We start from the raw sequence: 19,890 nt of genomic DNA, 5'->3' as shown, positions 1-19,890 counted from the left end.
AATACAGGATGTTGAGGGTTCAGTGTGTCCTGGAGATAATGTAGGAAACACTGAAGCTCCCACTCCCACCTTCTAGAGAAGTGGACCAGCTCTTATCGGCCCTCTGCTCAGACTCTTGAGTTCATTTCAATCAGTCTCAACCTTCCTGGAGGACCGTTCAACAGTCCTGCACTGGACAAGACTCTGGGGGGCCAGAGACACGACAGTGAAATCTACAGTTTTCAGTTCAGCTAAACTGTGTATAACACCTGCAGGGACCAGAATCCCATAATAACACACCAAAATATGACTGGATTAACTGGTCTGTTGTCAGTGGGCCATGACTTTACTGTAATAACATGCTGATGTTAACCTCCATACAGTGTACAGCTGACTCTGCCCCCTCTGTAAGGACTTTCCTGTCCTCTGTGAGGACAAAGACACGATCAGAGGACTCGGTCTCCAGAGACTCAGAAATAAACGTCCTGTCTGTGACAAGTGATCGAGGTTGAAAAGAAGGGGGAGGAAGGAAGACTTTAGAGCAGCGGAAAGATTCAAGCCTGTTAATGTCACCGTGAAGGGGAGTGTAAGTGAGTGTATGTGTGTGTGTGTGTGTGTGTGTGTGTGTGTGTGTGTGTGTGTGGATACTCTGTTAAGGACTTCTCCTTTGAATAACAAGACTCGGCAGGAGACAAAGTCATTGAGGCATATGGAGCAGCAGGTGGACACTGTGTGCGTGTGCGTGTGCGTGTGTGTGCTTGCGTACCCTGAAAAACCTCTAGACTCCTGCCATTTTACACCTGGCAGTGGTCAAAGTTCTGGATCACTGCCTCAAATATACACACAGACACGCACGCAGGCACGCACACACATACACGCACAGTTGTCCTCTGTGGATTGTGTCTTTCTATTCCCTGACTGTTGAGTCACACCTTGTGCCAACAAACAATGACTTTGATAAGAACTGTATTAAACCCCTGGAGCAGTGATCATTAACCTTCAAACTGCACATACGACTGTAATGCTGATTTACAGTTGGTATTAGAGAGGATGAAGCCTCCATGACATGTGCTCTACAGTACCAGGTGACACAGGAGGTCTGTACTGCTGGCTGTCAGTCTACGGCTCATTGATAAACTTCTCCAATTCACTACAACCCATTTTGGTTTCACGTGACGTGGCATTAATCACAGCGTCTAGAGAACATCTGGAACAAATGATGTCCTGTATAGACTCAACTCCAAGCTTTCCTTTTCTTTGTTCCATTTCAACATTAAAGCAGAAGTAAGCGATATTTTTGTGTTAATATAAGTCTTAAATAGTTGTATCTTCCCACAGCAATCACTTACATAGAGTGTTTGGACCGAAACACGGGTCTGTCAGTCACTCTGCTCTGCTCTGAGCCCAGGAGAAAACTTTTCTCGTATCCTACAAGTTTTATCCAATGAGGAGAGAGAACGGCATAAAGGGGCAGTCCTCTCTGTGTGTGCAGCCAAGGGATGCGCCTGAATGTGGTGACGTAGGGACGAGGACCAATAGATCCATGACGAGGGCGGGGGCTGATAACTCCATCGGCTGACAAGACGTTATGGTGCATTCAGGGCAACTCGTAACTCGTGTTTTTCTGACCTGTGAAGTCGTACCAGTTCGATCTGGTACGAGTTCACAGGTCAGAAGATACGAGTGGCCGTTATAGTGACTTTCACAGGTAAAACAGGTCGGAAAAACACGAGTGGGTTGCCTGGAACGCTACAAAGTCGTAAGTTGTGACTTGAAGCTGTAATTTACGGTTTCAAAAGCCTGCCTGGAACGCAGCATTAGCCAAAACGACCGGATCACTTACTTCTGCTTTAAACCTTTTATTATCCTTTTTAGATGAGGTGGTTGGCTTGTAAGATTTATTACATTACTCTTCATCTTCTGATTGTTTTGCTTTCTGCAGAAGAATCAATCTCATGTTTTATTGGCTCCCAGTAAAAAAAAAAAAAAATATATATATATATATATATGGTGGGCTGAAATTAACCGAGACCTAACAATAGAGATGATAGACTTGAGTCGTTGAAGTTGTTCAGAAAAAAATACGTCAAATTTATTATCCCTATGGCAACACACACACAGCTTGCAGCTGTGAAGTGATAGAAACTGTTGGGTTCTTCACACCAGTACACTCATCGCTTGTTACTGCTCCACCAGGGGAAAGAGAAGGAGACAGATGGAGGGAGAGACAGGAGGAGAGAAAGAGGACATGTCTCATACACCTAACAGCGACTCACCGAGTGTCTGTCCAGCCAGTACCCTGCCGTTCTCCCCAATCACCGCCCCCCTCGCGTGCCTCTCACTGGCATACTGGACGAAGGCGTAGCCCTTGTGCACGGAGCAGCCCAGCACGCGGCCGTACTTGGAGAAGATGCTCTCTACGTCAGACTTCTTCACCACTGCTGTGTTCAGGTTGCCGATAAACACCCTGGAGTTGATGGACTTTGGGTCTGTCTTGTTGGTCACATTACTGGTCTGGACCTTCAGCGACATGCCGGACAAACGGGCTGAGTGTGGGCGACAGACAAGTGAATGGACGAGGAGGGAGAGACGCAGAGAGACGGGTCTGAAGAGGATAAAAGAGGGAGGAGAATCTGTGTTAGACAGAGGATGATTCACTTTGGAGGACAACTGCCAGCTGGAGAAAAAGAGTCAGTAAAGTGATATTAATATGTGATATGACAATAAACTTGTAAAATAAGTCACAGATCACTGTGTCGTAAGGCAACACAACAAAGTCTCACCCACAGAACTGCAAGAGCAGAGTGGAGCAAGTTTTAACACAGACTTGTACAGTCTTTGAACACAGCATAAAGGTGAACTGAGCTTAAAAGCTGACAGAAAATACATTTGATACCTATACCATCTTCTCTTAGCAACACTGTGGCATTCATCCTACACCTCTTTGATATCTCAGAAGTTTGTCCAGCGGGTAGATAAACAAGCAGCTGAGAGTGATACAGTCAATTCATATCACTGTGTTTGCATTAAAGAGGAGGAAGAATAATCAACAGGTTTTGTCTGTAGCCAACAAACCATCACATGAGACAGGCTCATTCAGTGAAAATCAGTTTCAGTTTTCATTCAGTGTGCTATTGAGGCTGCAACTGTAATATACTCATAAGTATAAATTTTAGCCAGAGCAATACAACTAGGTCATCATCCATAAGCTTTGAAACCCACGGTTACCCCTTGGTTCATAGGTTATAAGTCAGATGGACCTATTAACAGGGATAAAGGATTAATGTAGTAACTAATTATGTCTTTAAAATGTGCCAGATATGGAGTTAATCCCATACCGGCTGAACTGAAGAAGCAGATATGATTGATGCAGAGGCTGAGGTAAATAATCTGACTGAATTGTTTTTTCCTTATTCTTAAATAGATCGCCATTGTTGCATCTCTGCGCAGTGTTGCTAAGAAGGACCTTCTGTTTTATCAGTTTCTGTGAACATTGGCTGAAGGGAGCCATATTTGATGTGGGTGTTTGTTGAGGATATAAAGACATGGCTAACCGGATGCCCTAACCCTGTCTCCTGTAAAGTTTCTTTTTACGCAGTTAAACAACAAATACCTTGTGATGGAAATTTGTGAAGAACAAAACAAATATAGTTTAACATTTATTTTTTGACAAGATATGAATGTGGTGATCCTGAATGTGTCAGCAAGATGTTAGGTTGTGCCTGGTCTCTGCTGTAATATGCCAAACCCATGTCAACTCAACTTTTCATTTAACAAAACATGTTTGTGTTTAATTTGTATGCAAACATAATTTCAAAGTTGGATGACATGAGTTGAATAACACCCGTCAGGTATCCATGTGCTGCTGAAGTTCCCCTGAGCAAAGCACTAACCTTCTAGCTAACACCCTCTCTGTTTATCACAGATCAATAAAGTCAATGGCAGGTAGCAGTGGTACCCACTTATCCTGGCTCTGTGAATGTGTGTGTGTGCAGGATTAACATGTGGATAAGCTCTGCAGGGTCAGGATTCAAAGAAGCAGCTCTGCACCCAGACAAGGTTTATTTCCTGGTGTTAATTAGACTGAAACTGAAACTCAAGCACTCCCTGTGCAGGATCAGCAATTAAAGCTAACACCACACCACATGGGATTCGGCTGGAATCACACAGATGATACAAATGCTGCATTCAGGTGCTGTTGGAGATATCATCACTATTGTGACAGAGTGAGCATGTGATAGCATCGCGGCCTGCTCCACAGGTCCTCATCTACAGCCCTCACCTCCATGACCGTCTTTATCCCTCCAGCTCTCCACTCCTGCCATTTCCCCATATCCACCTGCTCACCTGTTCAATCACCTGAGCTTCCCTGCCCAGTGCGCCCACTCAAAGGTCATAGGTCAATGTCATTGCTGCCTTCAGTGGACTGCAGACTATTGGAGTGAGGCTAACAATAAAACAAACCTGTCTAGCACTGTGTTCGTACGGCTTGTAATTTACAACCCTATCAGTGTTTCCTATACTGTAGCTTATTGACAGCATGTGAACAGCAAAATACGCAACAAATTCATCATGTAGCCATGGAAAAGGAGAAAATCAGGTGTGGGTTTTGAGTGTCATGAAATGTTTACCTTTTATTGTGTTTTAATTTTAAACTGTTCCCCGTTTCAGACTAGTATGGGATATTTTACCACGTTGTGTGTTTTTCATCTGATGTTATCATACAGCAGTTCGGTCAACTCTGGTCATTTTAAATGCTCCACAGGTCCAGATTTTACAATCTTGTCAAGAGGTTGTATTTAGTAGAGGAGGCTTAAGGATGATATGTTCAGCTGCAACATGGGGCTCCACATGGTTTTGCCATGAAATGTACCCTATGCTCCAATCCTTACCTCAGCCTTAACCTCATTGTAAGCATCAAACAGCCTCACAGAGGAGGACACCTTGATCTTACAGTTTCATAATAAAGATCCTCCCAGAGGGTTCAAAGTTATGTAAAAACGCTCAGCTTTGAACGGCTCAGTAACTCACCTTTCATCCAATAATCTGTTTGAACCTCATCAATCCGACTTCAGGAAGTTCAACAGAACAGAAACTGCTCTGACAAAAGTGGTAAATGATTTATTACTTCAGACCCTGGCTCAGGTCCAGTACCTGTAACTTTAGAGCATCTACACTGTAAAGTTACACTGGTCTCGCTGACAACGCTGGATCACAGTTAAATGACGGATCTCATCTTGTTTAACAGTTGTTCATCAGATGCTGATGTCAGTTCTGCTGTGCCAGCAGGATCTGTGCTTGGTCCTATTCTCTTTTGTATTTACATGTTTCTCCTTGGTGCATCAATCGGTCATAACCAACACAACTATGTTTTATCTATCATTTCTTCTTGTATATTCACTCCTCTCCTCCAAATGTCTTCAGACCCTCAAACAGAGACTTTCAGACACTCTGCTGGACCAGTCTTGGATTTGAAACCCTTGGAAATGATGACAAAGTTGCTGCTTGATTAGTTCTCATCAACCAGGGATGAATATAATAATAAAGTGTTAACGAACCTGCTGAAGCTGTTCTTTGGGTACTTTCTTTATTTTAACGTTACTGTCTTCACTGTTCCTCATTCAGATCATTTTGAAAACTCATCCAACCAGATATGCACAGCGTGACAAAGATGGAAACACACTTTCAATTAGCTTTCAGTACAACTGCAAATATTAACAAATATTTCATGACTCAGATCCAATGAATTTAGATCATCTCACTTTCACTTGTGTGAAATAATGCACATATTCATGCTCACAATAAACTTTCACACATGGACACGCACCACCTCTCCATGTTACTTTGAAATTCTTTTAAGCCCTCATTTCCACTCACTCTCACCCTCTCTCTCTTTCTCTCTCACACACACACACACAGAAATGAATTATTGCTTGAAGTAACAGCTGAAGCAAAAGGATAAACTCTGATCCATGAAATACACACACACACACACACACACACACAAATACACTCGGGTTTCCTGGCCCACTGCATAACTGAAGAGTAGAGCTGAAATCCCCCAAGCTAGGCTGCAGGCAACAAACATGCACAATTGCACACACACGCATAGGCCTACATATAAACACACACTCCAGCCCACACGACACACACAGATTCTCTGGAAATTCATACACAAACAAAAATGAAAATCACACACATCAAGACACTTAGCTGAGACTGGAAATTTTAAGTGGAAAAACACAATCATGCACACACACAATTGGGTTTAGCTTTGAGATATTATAATTAATTATTCAAATAAAAGCCGGCCTTCTCTTCAGGTGAGTCAACCTGATGGTTTCATGTCACTCCGGAAAATCAAATCATCTAATACTGTAGGTGCATCCCTCCATCTCCTCCGACAGTAGGCTACATCCAACATCCCTTTCTTCAGTCCTGATTTGATCTTTTTTCTCCTCATCCTCACCTTTTTGTCTCCTCCCTCTTGACTGTCAGATCAGAGCGGAGCCACTTCCTGTATCTGCAGCCTACATGCCACTTTCAGCTCACTTTTTTTTTTTTTTTTTTTTTTAATGTTTTGTCTTTATGTAAAGCACATTGAGTTGCCTTGGTATGAAATGCGCTATATAAATAAAGATGCCTTGCCTTGCCTTACTAGGTGAGCTGATCAGAAAGCTTCACAGTTCAAGATTTTGGACAAATAACATCAGGCGCTTTGTTCTACCAACCATTATTGTCAGCAGAGCTAGCAGAACAATCCATAGCAAAACAATCCAGGGTCCACCACAAGCAGAACCATCCACAGTCAACAGAACCATATATTACCATTGGTACACATAATTAAGAGAACAAACAATGTTCTGCAGTGCAATACCTAGTCAGCAGCACCAAGCTCACTCATGTTCAGCAGAATCATTTTTTGAAGATATTTCCAGGCCAGATGAAGCAGAAGATGGATCCTAACCAGATGGCAAACTAGATCCTATTGGATCATTATGTTGACTGGACTTTTGCATGTGACGTAGTTAAAGCAGAAGTAAGTGATCCGGTGGTTTTGTCTAACTTCCTGTCAGCGGATGGAGTTAGCAGTCCCCGCCCTCGTCCCTATACGTCACCACATTCACGCGCATCCCTTGGCTGCACACACAGAGAGGGCCGCCCCTTTATGCCGTTCTCTCTCCTCATTGGATAAAGGTTGTAGGATACAAGGAAAGTTTTCTCCTCGGCTTACAGCAGAGCAGAGTGACTGACAGACCCGTGTTTCAGACCAAACACTCTATATATAAGTGATTGCTGTCAGAAGATATAACTATTTAAGACTTATAGTAACACAAACATTCCGCTTATTTCTGCTTTAAACAGCCTATACAATTACTTAGTGCTACCTCCCCAGTGTGTTAGCTTGAGTTTAGCTGACTGATATCAGCTGGTTTCTAACAGGTTTAATAGTAGCTGGTAAACTAGCTGATAACGTGCTGTTGGTTTAACCAGCCTGCATGCACAGAGAGAATAAGGCTTCTTTCCTTTCTGAAAACATGGTTATCCTTCCTAGATGATTAGAAGACGCTGCCCAGACTCAACCCTGTTATTTGGCTTTTACAACTCATTTCACGGTATTAAAGGAAAAAATCCACTGTAACTCCAATCTGCCACTGATGGGAATGTACCTTTCATTTCTGGCTCCATTATGTTGTTTGGTGGTTTGTTTTAAGGATGAAATAAAACCTATATTACAGCCTTTCATCATACAATAACCCTCAGGAAGCTTTGAACATCACACACTGATGCTGCACACTCAACAGTGTAAAAGGATCTAGAGGCTTCATTTTAAAACAAGAGTCTTATTTCAATAATTTCCTCACAACAGACACGTCTTTGATTAATGATACAGCGTTAGAAACAAACAGTGTTCTGCAGCTTGGTGAGATGGATAAGTTCATTCTCTGTGTGAATGATTCATAGCTCAGTTGATGGAAGTATTAGCTACTTTGTTTTTCACTGACTGCAAACTGTGCTTTAAAATTGATGTGGTGTCTGAGAGGCCAGTCAATACACTAATGACCAAACAGTGACTGGTTGATCCTCAGATTACCGGAGAAAATGCAGATGGTGCAGTGAAAACCAGAGACCTGCTACCATTGCTTGAGGGCTGTGAGTGATGCTGTCAACCATTACAGCTCCTGGGACCAGGCTGTGGCTGCAGGGCATTCATGTGAATATCATGTGGAGATCCTGATTCTTATGTTTGTATCAAAGTAAATAATGACACGTGAACCAGTTGGTAACATGGCTTTTCATTGCATGAATCAACTACAGGTTGTTAATCAATTATCTCTTTTAGTCCATCAACTATTTCTATAAGAGTCTGTCCTCCTGTCCTCCTGTGTGCAGTGGCCTATTATGACCCATGGTTAGATTTTGTTTCTAGGACACACCTAGTGGTCATAGCAATAATGGCATGACTGTTCATTGTTATTATTATAACCATGGCAACAAAGATTTTCTAATGTGAAGGAATCTACGAACAACCATCTTTCCTTTATTGTAACCATGACGGCAAAGGCAGTCCTTCCATCTTTATTAACAATGGTTTACACATTTCAGTATTATTTATATTCTGTGTGCTGTGCTCCCATACTGTCTGTTTGCCTAAATACCTGGTGATGTGAATACACAAGAAGAGGCGCCACATAGAGTGTCCTTCAATAAACACACTGCCTCAAAACACTGGGATACACTCATTTAAAGACAGATGTTTTTACAGTCCAATATTAGGGTTATTAATATACGATACCTGCACACCTGGCAGCAAGCTGTTCACTGGCTTTATCCCAGGTGACTGGTCCGTTCCCACTCAGGGTAACATTCGCCGTCTCCACAGGTTGCCTATAAGTCATGTCCATGTGGGCCAACAGGCAGTAATAGAGACAGATGGTCTCTTTTAGACTGCATTAATGAACTGTTGTTCCTGGAACCAGGACAGCCGATAGATGGATCAATACTGCATTGTTTTCTGCTCCGCAGTCACTGCAGACACACCATCCCTTTACTAGCAGCTCCTGTAGGCGATCAATAAGGGGGCAATTTACTGAATCAACCATTCATTAGATAACGATTTCATAGATCCTCAGGAATTAACGTTTCCTTTTCCATCTTGATGTGGGGTAAACTCGTTCAGGACCAAGATAGACTGCCTGGTTCCTTTGTGGTAAAAGGTTCAGTTTAAAATGGCCACAGGGATTGGAGGTTATAACATTATAAATCATCTAGTTTAAAAATTGAATGAACTCTTATCGTATTAAGTAAAATCAGAGGAGAACTTCCACACTGAAAGAAAAACCTCACAACAGTGTGACTGCATTTAATCTCATCTATTGTAAATAAGAAAAGACACAATGTCACCATGTAAACTGTTTTAATTGTATAATGGAAGAGGATTAGGACCATGAGCAAAATGTTTATTCTAAGGAATGAAAGTAGTCTTTGGAGTTTTGATTGATTATTATCATTATTATTACTCTTCAAATGTGGGCATTTTAAAATGTAAAGAGTTAAAAATGTTTTACATTATTTGTTGGTTTTAGGATATTTATTGCATAATTGTAATGAATACTGATTGGATTGGGCCTCTGCCCCTGACAGAAACACTGTTTGACCTGATGTTCACTGTGGTCATTACACATCTTTAAAAGCCTACTAACTGATTTTTCAAAACCAAGTAGTCGTTAAAAAATGTCTGATAAATCAACCTGGTTGAGGCTGAAGGACAGTGAACGTGTTAAATATCCTGTGTGTGTTTAAAAATTCATCAATCAGATTCCTTGGCACAGGTCTTGAGATCTACTGCAACATTCATTTGTGAAGTTGATTGAATGTCATGCATTATATTTTCATTAGTAAGTGGAGTCAAGACAGTTTCCTGGTTATTAATGAAACTAAGAGCTTCAGTCGGTCGGAGTGGAGAGCTGGACCTTGACCCATCTTAGGATGTGTTTAAAAAAACAAAATAATCAACCCACCTTCAGTATGCATCGTATCTTTTAATCCTCCCAATAACCACATGAGTAGCATGCACCGTCCCCCGCCTTTCTATTTTCTGTCTGCTTGTATCGGATCAGGAAATTGGACTTACAGTATATGAAGCAGGAGCATTTAGAGAAGTCTATGTGGAGAAATGTTTTAACTTTTAACATGTACACATGGTTTAGGTCCCTGGGGTCTAAGAACTAAACCAGACTGAACAGGAAAGGAGAGGGCATGGATGGATGGATGGATGGATGGATGGATGGATGGATGGATGGATGGATAGATCGAAGAGACTTCATATCATCATAATATAGACATAGACATCATAATATAGCTCATCTCCTCCGTTCGGTCCTCCTGTCACGTGTGATCTGGACCATTCTTTCCTCCATTTTCATTTTTTCTGTCTGTATTGTCTTCCGTTTTATTTTTTATCTCTTCTCTTAAAATACCCCCCCCCCTCCTCTTATCTGCTTCATCTCCTAATCTCTGTCCAGTTTTGTCTTTACCATTTTAATTTTGCCCTCTTCCCTCATATTTCTCCTCATTTGCTCCCCCTTCTCCTTTCCACCAAACTTTCCTCTCCCAACTCTTTATTTTCATCTCTCCTTTCTCCTCAGCATTCTTCCTCCCATTTTCTCTTTTTCTCTTCCATCCCCAACATCATCATCATCATCATCATCATCACCATCAGCATCAGCATCATCCCTCGTCCCCCCATCCCCTTCCTCTTCTTCATCCCAGCGTTTCCTTCCTCCCTTGTTCTTGAGATGATGAACGGCTGGTTGTTCCACTCATCCATCTACTGGGCAGCCTCATCTATCTATCCACTGCCTGCCCACACACACACACACACACACACACACACACACACAAACACACACACACGCACACACTCCCTCTGGGTGTGACAGTCACCCTCTGATTAAAGAGCCTCTATAGAAAATCAATAGCTCCTTCATTATAGTCCTACCTCTCTCTCTCTCTCTCTCTCACCCTCCTTCCTCGTCTGTTTTTTTCTCTCTATACCTCCACCGTCAGAACCCTCTTCTCATTTTCAAATACATCAAAGCCCAAAGCCATATACACTATCTCACATCAACTAAATTCAGTGTTGAGAAATCGTAATGAATAAACAGTGACAACACAGGCATATCAATAGCAGCATCAGTTTTGAATGAGTGCCCACACACACACACACACACACACACTGACAGCTGACCTCTCTGTGGCTGTTTACCTTGTTCATTATATCAGCTCACTCTTCATTTTATTTTGATAAGGTGATTCCTCAGTAACCAAACACTAAATTCAGACAGAACTAAGTGGATGTCAGAGCCGAAACCAGACATTTTTATGGGGTGTAAAAATATAAATTCCTGAGTGAAAACCAATGGGTGTCTATTACAGTAAGCAAATATCAGAATAAGAATAACTAAACCACCACAGGCACAAAAAATACTGCATGAAAACATGAATGATGTTATTTTGAAACAATATCTCTACAACATATTTGTTGTTGTCTCACTGCTTATGAGCATCAGAGTTACAGTAATAATATGGCATTTTATATTAGAATATTGAATGACAAGCTAACTCTACAAATGAAAGGGTGTGCTATATCAGTTAAACTACCCTACTAAGGGTTAAGTTAGAAACTAGCTAAACCTGTTGGAGATTGTGCTCCAAAAGCTTTACACTTTTCAGATTAGTTAAATTGACAGATAATCCCTTGGAGAGAAGTTTAAACAAAGCTGAGTCAAAAGTGTAACAGCACAGGCTCAGATCCCAATTTATCTCTACATGTCACCTGACTTCCTGTTTTGATCATTTGAGGTTGCCTTATAATAAAACATCTCTATAGGTAATAAGGAGGAGCTGCACAGATAACCTCTAGGCTTGTTTCACAGGCTGAACATTAAATCTTGTACCAGTGACAAGTTTTTGTCATCTTTGTGACCTCTGACCTCTCCCACTCTGGCCCTGTATTGAATTACATTTCCCCAGTTTAACCTGGTGACCCCTAGTCCCTGCAGCATCAGCTCTTTTTATTTTCCAATCAAAGTGAGGCACTGCCGCTATAGCACTGTATTCTACCTCTTTGTCTCTACTGTATGTTTTGCTCTGTGTCAAGTTTTTGTTTTGGTGTCTGTTAGAGCACTTCTTTGTACTTCCTGATCCCTGTGCTTCGATCTATCTGTCGAGTTCTTGTTGTGCTGTTTGTTTTGCTTCATCTGTCAATATTGTGTTTGCTTTTATGTTTGTCTCTGCTTAGCTGTGTTTTGTGTCATTGTAAAAAAATATTTTTCGTGTTTCGTGTCATTGTAATGAAATCATTTTTGTGTAAACTGCCAAACGACAGCAGGTGAAAATGAGCTATTTACTAACTCCGGTACATTTGCGTTGGGCTTTTCTTTCTTTCTTTTTCTTTTATTTTTTTTTTTAAAGCTGGTGTTATTAATGTACAAAATAAAAAATAACAGTGTACATCTCTGTCCCAGAAATCAGCTGTGTTGAAGCTGAACAGCAAGGTTCAGCTGTCTAGCTGGTGTCACTTGGAGCCACTATGGAGCAAAAGCTCTGAGTTTATTAAATCAGTCTCCAGTTCAATGATTTTGCAGAGAGTTTGGCATCTCACTTGTTTTTCCTTTTACCTCAAACTCTTTCCTCTCTGCAGCTATGGATTATGGGATCAGCACTTAAAAGAGGAAATTATGAGAAGTGAGAAAGGGGCAGGGGCTCAGACACACTCAAACACACATTAACACACACTCTGGGTGTAGGTTTGAGTCTGGGGGCGTGTTTAATTTATCCTCCCAGAGCAGCTTAAAGCCTGAGCTGTTAAAATCAGTCCACCTCAGGCTTCCCTGCTGAAATAACAAGTACTCCTACAAATCATGCATCAATGCTGATGGAGTACATGCTGTAATGTCTCCTGCAATTTAAAGGATAAAAAAAAGTATTTGAGCTGTAGAAACTGCAGCTTTTTGATGACAAAGCAGACTGTTCACTTCAAGCTGCAGCAGGGTTCAGCAGATGTGTTGTTTTCTGCAGCTGAAGCTGAACTTCAGTGTCTGTAGTGGCTCTATAACTTGACATTAATAATTCCTGAAACACAGAGGTTTCACTACGTGCCGCCGGTTCTGATTTCCAAACCCAATTTTAAACCGGCTGGTGCTTTCAGACCAAAAAAATAACAGGTTTGGAACTTGAAAAGTATTTGGTTCTTCGCTGTGAACCATGACATCATCAGTGGGCGTGTCACATGTGACGAAGAGCAGGAAGGAGGAGAAGGCAGGGACTGAAAACCTGGAGAAAAATAATTTGTTCTGGACTGGTAAAGAAACAAAATGTTTGGTGGCGATTTGGGAAAGTACAGAATTTCAAGAAAAGCTAGAAAGCAGAACAAGTTGCATGAATTTCCCTTTGGGGCTTTATAAAGCAAAATAATTCTCATCTTTGAACTTGTGGAAGAGATGGCCAAGCTGGGTTCACTCCAACGTAGGGATGTCACGATTACACATTTTCTTGGTGCGATTATTGTCAGAGAAATAATCACGGTGTTACGATTATCACAATTATTATGCATTAATTAATTTCACAACACTATGAATGTGTAAAATCAAATATATAGTCAAAATATAATTATTTAAGTAGTATTTAATAATATAAGACCAATTATTAACCCCCCAGGGGAAGCGTTTGAAATATTCAGGTTATAAATTGTCATCTATACCAAATATTTACGTTTATTTTAATCGTTTTTTGATTTATTTGGGGGTTTTTTTTAAATACAAATGACACGCTAACATTTAAATTCCTACCAATTCAATGTTACGTTAGTTAAATGGACCAGTATCTGAGCATTTACCTTTATTTTGGTGCACATCTGCCGATATAGTTCTGACATAATCTTTTTTGGGAAGTGACGGTATTTAGGAACCTTTACGATAAATTAATTGTGGCGTTTAACACCGCGATTAATTGTGAAAACAAGTAATCGTGACATCTCTACTCCAATGCCAGACCAAATAATATTAACTTACAAAACTGAAGAAGGATTACTGAGAACAGCAAAAAAGAAAAACTGTTGTGTTTATTTCTGCCTGAGTAATGCAGAGTGAGATACGCTCACTTGGTGTGGCTGGTTCGCTGGAAAGAACCAACGTTTTGAGACTCCAGAACAGAGCTAGGACCAGAACCAGAACCAGGTCCGTCTAGAAGCAGGTGATGGACAATGTTGTCTTTTACTGCTGAGATGAAGCTCATTCATCTGTTTTCTCTGAAGTGTTTGTTTCTAATTAAGTTTGTGGAAGTTTTAATGATCTTATCATATCTGCTCCTCACAGAGTTTAATAATTGATATTATCTGATTAATGATGTTATGATTAAGAAAATACATTTTTTATCAGGCCCTGTAATATCAACAACAACAACAACAACAACAACAACAACAACAACAACAACAATAATAATGATAACAAAATAATTTCTGTTTAGTCTCTTTTTCCTTTACAACATCAGTTTATAACTGACTCTCCATAGTCTAAGCAGTAACATACAACAACACCTGAATACTAATTGAACGTCTAACAAGCTCTGATTGGATGCCTTATTCAATCGAACTTCATTTACACACATTCAGCACACGCACACACATGCTAATCCCATGAATCTAGGCATGCATACCAGAGGGTGAACCTTGGATTACACTTATACACATTGTCAGCAGAACACACACACACACACACACACACACACACACACACACACACACACACACACACACACACACACACACACACACACACACACACACACACACACACACACACACACACTCTATAACCGGAGCTTGATTGAACATTAAATCAAAAACACACATAGGCACAACCTCTAAAAATACTCAATCCACATGAAGGGGTTTAGTATGTTGACACTTAAACAACATGTGGATTGAATGACTGAATTGAACCATTAACCTTTTCATTACAGGTACTGTAGCTCTAAATGGGCTCTGGCCTCCCAAATAACAGAGATACACCTTCTTTACATCTGTAAACATCTGGTTCAGTGACTTTATCCTTATGACCATCATCACAGACCCCCCTGGTTCTGTCTCAGCTCTGATACGGCTCACAATCCACCAGTAGCAGGTGATGATGAGAGCTGGATGCCTTGCCCTGGGGCATTCTGGGTAGGTGGCTGGCTGGCTTTCGCTGGGTCTGAACTGCTGAATATATAATTCAGTGATTTATGAACCTGAGCTCGAAGGTTGTTTCATCATTTAAATATCAAAGTGAGCACAGTTTTATTGAACTTTATGTTTATTCAATTATAAAAGTTTTAATCTAATAAAAGAAAGTAAGGGAGAAAAAATGACTTGAGTCTGCAGCACTGCAGGAACTCCTGGAAACTGTCACAGTGAGAAGGATGATGTAAGAAGAAGAGGAAGGATGAGAGTGATGAAATAAATCAGAGTTATTTCATTGTTTATCACCTCATTTATAAATACACAGCCATTTAACAGTCTGGTATGCACCCTACTTATAGTGCATCATCTCTGTCACCAGTCCCACAGCCTGCCCTCACCCCCACCCATCAGCTGCACCTCTGCTAATTGGACTCAAACAAGAGCTTGTGACACTACATTTCAAAATAAAAGAGTTTGTGACACTACATTTTAAAATAAATCCTGTTTCTTAACTTCTTATACAGTTAAAAAAAACTCACAAACAGAATCACACAAATTGTTAACTAGAAAACCTTCCGTCGTCTCCTCTCTTGAATCATAATGAAGCAATGTACTCTACGCAGCACATTGTAGCACACAGTAATAATGTTGTGCTTCCATTACCCGGAAATACAATATTTCAAGTTGTAAATGCCACACATGTGTGTTTTTGTTGGTTTCATCTGTTGCCATGGAGAAGAAGCTAGTCAGATACCACAAAGCTGGATCAGATTGATTATGGTTTGTCTGAAATCATGCTCCACTCCCTTGTCAGCATTTTGTAGTCCTGCCTAAATGTTTAGTGATAATTATTAGACCCTATGTACAATGTGTCATCAAACAGCAGTGCAGAGAAAAGGTGTTAATGAGTGATTTTGAGCACAACCTGTTTTGTGTTGTCATATTGATTCGGGGAGTGAGTTTTCACCTCTAACCATCTTCAGTCATAGTTTGTTGCTCAGTCATGCATTTACTTGTCAGGATCTTCTTCTTGGTCTTGAACTGATGAAGCTTTTTGAAGATTGAGGGAGAGCAGCCCAAACTCACTACAGGTTCTCTCAGGTCAGTTTACTTGATGGTTTTCTGTGCTCCGTTTGGTTAGGTTTGTTAATGGTGGTTTTGCAGATGGTTGGGCTTTGGTCTTTTAACTGAGAAAGGACTGGCTCCCTCCTTATTAAAGGCAAAGGAAACATTTATTTTCTTTGTTGCTATCTTGTCCTGGGTCAGGAGGGAGGAAACATGATTTATTTTCTTACTTTTTTAATTGTAATATCCAGTGAGGCCTTGGACCGTCCACCAGGTTTATTCCTTTAGCTGTCTCCATCTTCTCTCTTTATCTCTGCCTCTCCACCTGTCTGATTATCTGTGTGTTTCCCTGCAGGAAGCACCAAGAAGGAAACACTCATATATATAATAGCCCCTGGCTGAAGACTAGCATTTCAGCTGATTGACACTGCAGGCTGTGAACGCTGCAGCACATACTGGATGTTAATGGGAACTACAGCCCAGGGATACGCTCACACTGTGGACTGTGTGTGAATAAGTGATGGCCACCTTTTACCATGTGTGCAACACTTACAATTTCCATTCAGGCATTTTAGGATCATTAAAATGTGTGTTTGTGTGTTTTATCTCCATCACCTCAGGCTGTCATTGTACATCTGCTCAAGTTTTTTTCTAACCTCTGTCTGATTGATTTTTTGAATCAGTCTCTGGACTCTGGCAAGTCTCACGTCTGGACCCTCTCAGACTCAGGCTGGTGGCCTCAGGGTCTCTATTCGACTTGTGTGAGGAGAAAGTTAAAGAGAAACACCATTCTTCCTCAAGTGGTGACGATGTGTCACTGTCTTTCTTACACAGCTGTCCGTCAGCAAAGGTACATTTACTCTCCCTAGGAAAGATGTTCATATAGTTGGAGTCATAAAAACATGATTTATATTGTCTAGGATCATTGATGAAGGAAGAGTCTGAATCTCCTCCAGGTCTATCTGTGACAATGAGCTGAATGAATAATATCAGACTAGACAGACAACACTGAAACTCACTCCACCACTGGTGTCTCATCACAGGAGGATTTTTATACTGTATGTCGTTGTCATGGAAGAAGGTGATTATTCAGAGGTAACGTTTCAAGAGTATTTTCATGGGTGAGCAGCATATGTTTGAACCATCTCAGGGCCACACAGGCCCCTCCTCTTTGATCATTTTTCAAGTAGTTATGCTAGGGGTGAAGTTAACGACTGCTAAGATATGAACTGAAGCAGCACTGAGCTTCAAAGCTGCTCTTCAGAAACCTCACAAAGGTTACACACATCTTTATTTACAATCTGTGACCAGGATCTGTGATACAGCTCAGCCCATACTGTAAGAAACATCTCTCCCAGAGGTGACCTAAGCCTACTAAAGCTAAAACTAATGTCACATCAAAGAGTTAGGATCACAACAGACCTCAATACACACATTTGAAAAAGAGGCTGATGAAGACTCTGGTTGGTTACCATGTAATAATGGATGCTAGAAGCAAAACTGTTTGTCTTTCCAATAATGTACAGTTAGTGACGTGGTCCAAACACAAATCTTAATGGATCAATTTATAATGTATGTGAAATCTGCAGAAAATACTACTTAGCTAATACTAATACTAATACTAACTAGCACATTTAAATAAATAAATGTAAATAAAACATCTTCATTAAAGACTGGGTAAACCAAGAATAGCCTAAATGTGTGTTTTAAGTTTATAATACCACAGGAAAACATATTAACCATTCTGTCAAAGGAAGGAGTCGTTAAGTATATAAAATTCTGTATTAACGTTTTCAATAAATGAGCAGCATTCTCTGCCTCTGTGGACGGTGGCATGTCCGCTGCAGGCAAAGAGACCACGGCTGCCCCATGGCAGGAGAGCTGGGCTTCACTGAACGTCTCTGATACACAACCTAAACATGTACATGTCGTCATGAAATAAAGACGGGAAAGTGACCTCAAAAACACTCCACCACACACCCGAGTCCTCAGCATTGACACAGCTGATAAAACCTTCAGGAAATATTTCTTACCTTCACTCTTGGTGTATAAAACAGTCAGCAGCAGCATCAGTCATCCAGCTGCAGCAGGTTATAATCCACCATGCTGCTCCCGTTTACATCTCGTTACCGGTCAGCCTGTTTCATCCATTTGCATTGTGTGAAAAAAAAAAAGTTTTTAGTTAGCTTTAGCTTCAAGTGTCCCAACAGGAGAGGCCGACACAAGGAGACAGTGAATTATCTCTGGACCTGGTACAGAGTCCAGACCGCCCGTGACACCGTGTCCAAACTGAGTAGCGGGCCGTGTCCCGGTGGGAGAAGACCGGGGGTAAACAACACGGTGGCTGTTGCCGCTAAAAACCTTTTCTTTCTTTTTTTTTTCACACAATGCAAATGGATGAAACGTGCTGACCGTGAGGAACAAGATGGAAACGGGAATAATATTGGTGGATTATTACAGTAAACCGTTGGAGCTGGATGATTGATGCTGCTACTGACTGTTTTAGACACCAGAGTGACAGTAAGAAATATTTCCTTTAGCTACAAAGGCACTGCACTACACTGAAAAAAATAAATAAATAATTGACACAAGGCAGATTTTTAGGAATACTACTCACATACAGTAGTACAGTAGGTACGGTACATGAATTACCTGAATTAAATCAGTGAAGCTGTGGAGCAGAAGGAGACTCAGCTCCTCATACAGGATCAGCTTTATCAGAGTGCCAGCTATACGGAGACTTACTTTATGTAGTGTGTGTGTTATGTAGTGTGTGTGTGTGTGTGTGTATGAGAGAAAGAGACACAATGATGGAAGGACCCATCTGTGTATGCATGAGTGGACTGTGTGTGTGTGTGCATATACTTTAAGGTGTGGCGTATGTGATCTGACCTCAAATTGACAAGAATCAAACCAAACAAACACAGTGTAATTTCACTGTTTAGTGTGAATGTGTATGCGTGTGACGTGCAGTCAAAATGCACTGTGTCAAGTAAAAGTAATTGGATTTAACTCGAGCTGAACATAACAGCATATGAAACAATGACATGCACACATGCTCACAAACACACACACACACACACACACGCACACTCTCCCACATATACACAGATGCACACAGCACTAGCAGGAACAATACCAGCAGTGTCAAGATGATTGACCACCCCATAAGCCTCTCTGATATGAGCTGCTCTGTCCCACAATGCACTGCAGTGAGTGTCTGAACCACCACTTAAAGGTTTTCTGGAGATGTGCAAGCTCTTTTACCGGACATCAAAACTCCACATATAAAACACATCATCAGTGGGAGGTCGTTGCTTGCAGAGTGTCACCACCAACATTGACAACATATAGACTATTGAGAAAACATGTTTTGTGAAAAACAGAAACTTTGACTGAGGCTACACATCTCATTATAAAACTAAATGGATCTCAGTATTAGAGATACCCTCTGTCCACACCAGCACAGCTGAAAACACAGCTGATGTAAATAGATTGTCCACACTCACCAACATTTTAAATAGGGCTGAGTATCGATTCCGTTCCGATTATTAACTCATTGAGTGCCGCGCTCCTTTCCAAAGTTTTAGTCAAGTGTACCGGCAATTTAGACCATTTTTGAC

The 19,890-nt window shown here is 41.0% G+C and overlaps 2 protein-coding genes across 3 annotated transcripts in view; both read right to left on the bottom strand.

Moving 5' to 3' along the window:
* The window catches only part of golt1a (golgi transport 1A), a 277,908-nt gene that overhangs the window by 62,971 nt on the left and 195,047 nt on the right, over positions 1 to 19,890 (bottom strand). The gene's annotated exons all lie outside the window — the stretch shown is intronic.
* raly (RALY heterogeneous nuclear ribonucleoprotein) overlaps positions 1 to 19,890 on the bottom strand; it is an 80,531-nt gene that overhangs the window by 31,944 nt on the left and 28,697 nt on the right. For both annotated transcript variants that reach the window (XM_085776668.1, XM_085776669.1), the window contains exon 2: positions 2,256 to 2,584. In XM_085776668.1, the coding sequence (XP_085632794.1) occupies positions 2,256 to 2,511 (256 nt within the window). In that variant the 5' untranslated portion in view covers positions 2,512 to 2,584. The remainder of the gene's footprint in view (positions 1 to 2,255; positions 2,585 to 19,890) is intronic.

This window comes from Trachurus japonicus, chromosome 5 (genome assembly GCF_045865225.1).
Source record: "Trachurus japonicus isolate A0001 chromosome 5, Traja_1.0".
Lineage (NCBI taxonomy): Eukaryota > Metazoa > Chordata > Actinopteri > Carangiformes > Carangidae > Trachurus > Trachurus japonicus.
Note: the sequence above shows the minus strand (reverse complement) of the source record. Positions and strands in the feature narration are given on the sequence as shown.